We start from the raw sequence: 6,981 nt of genomic DNA, 5'->3' as shown, positions 1-6,981 counted from the left end.
TTTAAAATGATTTTTAACATACATGTTAAGAACATTATAATAATCTCTTTTATAAAAAATTAGAATTTTTTAACATGTAATGAATTAAATATAATTTTTTTAAAACGCCAAAAATTCAAGATAAAACTAACAAAAATTTGGACCTAAAAATAAAATTTTGAGCTAATTTAGTGTGGCGGAACCATTTATAATGTTTTAAAAAAAGTATGTAAAAAATCATTAAAAAATTGAAAATTTTAAACATGATTAAACAAATTTTAATTTAACAGGGATTAAAAACACTAACGAAAAATTTTGTAGGGACTAAAAAGTGTGATTTATTTTTATAGGGACTAAAAACAAAACTGCATATATTTATAGGGACCAAAAACTTAATTAACCCTAATTTATTCTTCTCTATTTGTTTGTTACATGTATTATTTGTATTGAAAATTGAGGGCATTTTTGGAAAGAGAAAAAGTCAACCCAAAAGATTCCTTATATATAGTGTAGATATATATTTAATTTGGCATGGACATGCATTATTATATGCAGGAGCCGGAGTTCGAACCCCGAACACTCCACTGATTGACCTTGAAAAATATGAATTTTAAGACTACCTTACAAAAAAAATATACATATTTAATTTAATTTAATGTATACATTTCTACTTATATACCTTTCTAAAATAGAGATCTGATTGCATAAATAGAACAAATCGACCCAGCCCATTTATAATTGCGTCATCTATTAATGAGTCTAGCCTCGATTTATGTGGGCTCTGGGCTAGGCTGGCCCGATCTATTCCATTTTTTAATTTATGCACGTGTTTTATGCCACTTTGATATATTAGTTTCCGGCAAATATTTGTTGTCATATGATTGGATGTACATAGAAGTGTAAATAATTTTTACATTAATGTACATCCAATTTAATCTAATTAATAATTGGGTTAAATAAGTGAATGGTCCCTTTAAATATATCAACATTTGATTTTAGTCCCCAAAAAATATTTCTTAGGTTTTTGGTCCCGCTAAAATTTTCTCATGTCTAACCTTCATATTTTTTAATGAAATTTTCCAGAAACAGATAGAATATTAAGACAATCTCTCATAAAAAAATTATAAGTTTTTAACAAAACATGAATTAAATTTAAATTTTTATGTTTTTGGTGCTAAAAAAATCATATTAAATTCATGTTTGCTTATTTCATTTTTATTTCATTGAATGCTAAGTCTTATCTATTCTTTTTTTTTTTTTTTTTAAGAAAGTCTTATCTATTCTTATATATTGCATTAAGTATGCAAGAAAAGGAAAGAGTAGAAGATTGTCTCACTGCCAAGAAACTGTGGGATATACATTGCAAACATATCATGAAGGAAATAAATCAAGTCAAAGAAGCATGAATTCACATGAGTGTAAGAAAGTTTGAGGTCTTTCAACGGAATAAGGTGAAACTATTGGTGTTATGTATTAAAACTTCACAACCACTGTGAATGGTTTTAGATATTTTGAAAGACTTACTCACATGACAGAATCAAAAAAATATATTCTCATAAGTCTTCCTAGATCTTGGAGACCTATGATAGCTGCCATTACTCAATCCATGAACTTCAAAACCATGGAGATGGATGAATTGATTGGAACTCATAGAGCTAATGAAGTCTTACTTGAAGAAGATAAACTAACTAGAAAAGGTAAAATGATTATTAGAGGAAGAAGAACAACACAATCCTGCCATTACTTAAGCTACAAGTTATTGCTTGCACTACAAGTTTCCTCTTTTACTTAGTCTAAATAATGTTGTTGGTATCACACCCTCTAAACCAAATCAAGTCTGCAAGCTCATCAAGTCCTTATATGGTCTCAAACAAGCAAGCAGAAAGTGGTGTGAGAAGCTCGCTTCTTTACTTGTCCACCACCACTGCATTCAATCTGCATCTGATCACTCTCTCTTCATTAAGAAGACAGATACTTCATTCACAGCCTTGCTTGTTTATGTTGATGATGTGATTATTGTTGGTACTTCACTTTCTGAGTTTCAGGACATCAAAATCAATCTGCATTCTTCCTTCAAGATTAAGGCTCTTGGTCAATTGAAATATTTTCTTGGTCTAGAGGTTGCTTATTCATCACAGTGCATCTCTCTTTGCCAAAGAAAATAATGTCTTGACCTAGACTGATACATGTTTTCTTGCTTCAAAACCTGATTCTACACCATCTGATCCATCTTACAAGTTCAATACTGATGGCAGTCCTCTATATGTTGATGTTCCTGCTTATAGAAGACTCATAGGAAGACTGATTTATCTTGCAAACACTAGATCAGACATCACATATGCCACTCAACAACTAAGTCAATTTCTCAACTCTCCTACTGAGAAACATGGCAACCACTAGAATCCTGAGGTATTTGAAGAAGTGTCTTGGTCAAGGTTTATTCTTTCCTAGAAATTCTCCTTTGTTCTTATCAGGATACTCTGATGCTGATTGGGCTGGTTGTTTGGATTCAAGGAGGTCAATTTCTGGTCAATGTTTCTTCCTTGGTAAATCTCTAATCTCTTGGAAAACTAAGAAACAGTTAATTGTCTCAAGATCTTCCTCAGAAGTTGAATACAGAGCTTTAGGAGCAGAAACTTGTGAGTTGCAATGGTTACTCTATCTCATCAAAGATCCTCATGTTACCACTGTTATACTTCATGTTCTTTATTGTGATAACCATAGTGCTCTGCGCATTGCAGCCAATCCAGTGTTCCATGAGAGAACAAAACACTTAGAAATTGATTGTCACTTGGTTAGAGAGAAACTACAAGCAGGCATCGTGAAGCGTCTACATGTGACCTCCACTGATCAACTAGAAGATTTCTTTACAAAGCCTATGCTTCCACAACCTTTCAATACTCTTCTATTCAAGCTGGGAATGCTTAATATCTTCCATTCTCCAGCTTGTGGGGGACTATTAGAGGAAGAAGAACAACACAATACTGCCATTACTTAAGCTACAAGTTATTGCTTGCACTACAAGTTTCCTCTTTTACTTAATCTAAATAATGTTGCTTAGCTTGTAATTAGGCACATTGTATTTTCCTTGATCTCTATAAATAACTTATGTATCCTCTTATTCATCTATGACAAATGAAGCTATTTTGTTCATTCTCACTTTCATAATAATGATTACCTTCAAAGCTTATGAGAGTTATCAAAATACAAATGATGATTCTAAACTCATGGAGAATCCTGAAGATCAACAACACTATGAAGAACAAGTTGAAGGTGAGCTATCACTTAACTTAATATCTAGAGAATGCTGAAAAGAAATGATCGACTCAAGAAGAGATTTCCCTTCAAAAAAGATAAATTCAAAGCTGAAACTGACAAGAGTCAAGTAAGATGATATGGATGCAATCAGATAGCGCATCACAAGAGTGAATGGCCTCTAAACAAGTAGAAGAAGCCTGCCTTCAAGAAGAAGTATATGCTACCTGCATGAGATGATCATTAAGTTTAAAAGACATGAGAATTATCTTTGTAAGGAGTGATCATGGAGGAAAGTTTGAAAATGAATCCTTCAAGAAATTTTTCTTCAAGACATTCTTTGATGAGAATGAGTTCAGAATGAAAAAGACATGAGAATTATCATTGTAAGGAGTGGTCGTGGAGGAAAGTTTGAAAATGAATCCTTCAAGACATTCTTTTGATGAGAATGACATTTCTCATAATTTTTCCTGCCGGAGAACTCTTCAACAAAATGGATCGTTGTTGAAAGAAAAAATAGATCTTTGTAATAAATGGCTAGAACACTTCTAAATGAAGGCAATATTGAAAAATACTCTTGGGTTGAGGCCATCGACACTTCTTGCTATATCAAGAACTGAGTTTAATTAAGAAAGATTTTGAACAGAATGTTTCTAATGACAGGTTTATTATTCTGGATGACGGTGCCAGCAGGCTTACTCCTTGCTTGTGACTGCAATAAGGCAGGAAACCGGCACCAAGATATCAGCAATGAATGATTCATCCTGAAAATTAAGTTTCTACGTTCTAGCATCTAGTAGATCTTCTATCCTCACCGTGATATTTTCACTGAAAAGTATAGTTTTAAATTACATATATTAGCAAACTCTATAAATAGATATGTGAACAAATATCATAGTTTAAATAGTTATTTGAAGAATGGAGCAGTGCAACAAATGCAATCATCATTACATAAAGAACTTAGCAATGCTGATTTATCAAAAGAATTTAGTGACCAAACTTATTCTCAACAAGGAAGTTCTTTGATCCATCCTGTCATAATCATAATTTTTATTAGAAGGCCACTCGAAAACAAAGTGTTCCACTGTGTTAGAATGCATAGAACTGCAGTAGGCAATTTCAGAATTGACAGTTATCCGCATTTAACAGAATTTGACAGCGATTTGAGAGCCTTCTCCTGACCAACCAAATTCCACATTCAGTCATTATAATACACAAAATAGGTCTACAACGATATTCCTATTATACCCAAACAGTCCTGCAAAATTTGTACTTCATTTACTTATAGTGTTGGAGACTCGCTTGCTTTACACAAACAAGATCAGTTCATAGTTATAAAACAAAACAACTATCAAGCAGTGAGTTGCTTCAAATGTTATCTAAAAAAGACGAGAAAAAACCTAAAAGAAACACATCAAGAAGAACATAATTGTTTGTGCTATAAATGAAGATATTGCAGCTCTAGTGACTCGATCTTCCTTTCTTCCAATCATTCCATCATTCACCGTCATTATCAATAACGCTAGTGCTTGAAGCTGGGTTGTAAACCTACGATTTAGAAAAGACTCTATTAGACAGCATATATAGTGAAACTACAACGCACAAAAATAAATGCATAACTCTAAGAAGAGGAGTCATTTCCCTATGGGAGAAAGAAAGAAGTGAGCTCCAACCATGAAGCCATGAAGCCATGACACAAGCCTATACATGTACCACAGGTGAGCCAAGGGCTGTGTTTAAAAATTAGATTCTACGGCAATATCAAAAGAACATCCAAGAACTGGTGTAGAAATAAAGTAATTCTCACTTCATGAATCATCATGGATGTAAACAAATTCTGAACAACAACAATTAGGTTTTATCCTACTAAGTGAGGTCGGCTACATAAATTCAGAAGAACATTTGATATATATATTAATTTGCAAAAACATCTCATTCCGAAAACCAAACACAGATAACCAAATTCTAAAAAGGAAATTGGATCACCTAGTTTATTTTACATACGATCTGTACAAACGTCTTGAAGGAAATGAAATTAATAAAAGTTTAAAGAAATAAAACAATTTGGTTCAGTAATCTTCCCAAGCTTACTGAATTGTGTTCAGTAATCTTTCTCTCGTTCCCACCTTTTTCTATATTGTAGTACCTATTGTGTTTCAAATTTCAATTATAAATAATAAATCATAAGGAGAACTTACTTTCAACAAGTTGAAACCAAACTTTCGATATAATCCTTTGCAACTATCCTCTTAATGTCATCACTAATTTCTCTTTGCTCTACTTTATCATCTTTTCTATTATAGTGAACGTGTCCTTGATCACTTAACAATATCAATGTATCGCCATTCTCTGAAAGGTATAATGGCAACAAATGATCATCAACTCGTCCTCGTACATTTTGACAGCTAAATTTGAGGAACTTAGTCCAAGACTCTTCAGCTCTAAATTTCGTCATTTGCCATATAACAAAATCCATTCCGTTGGAATAATGACAAAAGCAAAGACAATGCATCAAAACAGAAACTACCGGCATAACATGTGGCACTTCATTGAAACCCCGAGGAGGAAGCAATTGTGTGTAGGTCTCTGTCCCCAAATCAAGGGAAATGATCACAAATTGCTCAACAGTAACATTAAGATCCTTCCATTCATTATAACCAACGTTATTGCTGCGAATGGAAAGCAGAGGGAATCTTTGAATAATTCTCCAAAATTTATCACCCAGAGTGAAAACTCTGACTTCTACAGAACTGAATGCCACCACCTTATATTTTCCGGTTGTATTATCGCAACCAAATGAAAATCTGAAATAGTCATACCGGTCCATAAAAGTATTGGTAAAACAGCCGACTATTTTTGACACTGACCTCGTGGCTGGGTTCCAGAAACGGAGATGGAAGTTTTGAACATTATGGTATATATGTTGACTGAGCATGCATATCAATCCATTGGAGGAACCAAGAACTAGGTTACAGTCTTCGTTCTTCACTTGATAGTGATTGAGTACAAAATCTTTGGAAATGGTTATAAACTGACTAGGAAAGGAATAGTCTTTGTTCTTGCACGAAAACATTGTGAGGTGTTTAGGGTTTTGTGGAGATGATTTAATGAGGTGCATTTTGGCGAAGGTGGGATCAGAGGAGATGAGTGAATTCCATGATTTGCAAACACATTTGAGTTGCATCAGAAATTTTATGTCAAGCAATGATAGGACTTCAGCGATGAGATCGTCCGGGAGGATCAATGACGACGGCACTTTGGCTTTACGTGGCGAATTAGATTGAATGATGTTACTCATCGTAATTGTGCGTTGGAGTTGAAAGCTGAACCCTAACACATACAGAGACTCGTTACGGCGCAAACCAATTTATATGTAGCGTTAGCGTAAGGTAACTTACTAAGGTGGAAACAAATGGGCTTTCCAAACCTAAATCTTCTTTTAGGGTAATAATTAACTACAGTACCTTACACACAATTCAAACGGTTCTTCAAGTAGAAATTCCTAAACGGTTCGTTTAACTCTCTTGGTTGTTTAATTGACCATGATATTAATTAGCCAAATTTGTTTATGGGCATAAGAGTTAAGAATGTCTATATGTTAGACCTAGATATTTTTCCAACAAGTAGGACTAAATATCTCCTAAACAAGACTGAAAACTGTTGGTTGTTGCATATACATTTAGCCATGTTGATTTTGATTTACTAAACAAGCATGGGCAGGTCCAAACATTTGGTGCATATGGATCT

The 6,981-nt window shown here is 33.6% G+C and overlaps 1 protein-coding gene across 1 annotated transcript; it reads right to left on the bottom strand.

Annotated features, from left to right (window-relative positions):
* Positions 1-5,434: 5,434 nt before the first annotated feature.
* Positions 5,435-6,532, bottom strand: LOC25486688 (F-box/kelch-repeat protein At3g23880). The gene has a single exon (XM_013608310.1). The coding sequence runs from the start codon at positions 6,530-6,532 to the stop codon at positions 5,435-5,437; it is 1,098 nt and encodes a 365-aa protein (XP_013463764.1).
* Positions 6,533-6,981: the final 449 nt, after the last annotated feature.

Source organism: Medicago truncatula, chromosome 2, assembly GCF_003473485.1.
Source record: "Medicago truncatula cultivar Jemalong A17 chromosome 2, MtrunA17r5.0-ANR, whole genome shotgun sequence".
In the NCBI taxonomy this organism is placed as follows: domain Eukaryota; kingdom Viridiplantae; phylum Streptophyta; class Magnoliopsida; order Fabales; family Fabaceae; genus Medicago; species Medicago truncatula.
The sequence above is the reverse complement of the archived record's forward strand: the minus strand, read 5'-3'. Positions and strand labels throughout refer to the sequence as shown.

Coding starts and splice junctions, on each gene's coding strand:
- LOC25486688 (XM_013608310.1), bottom strand. CDS start 6,532: ATGAGTAACATCATTCAATCTAATTCGCCACGTAAAGCCAAAGTGCCG.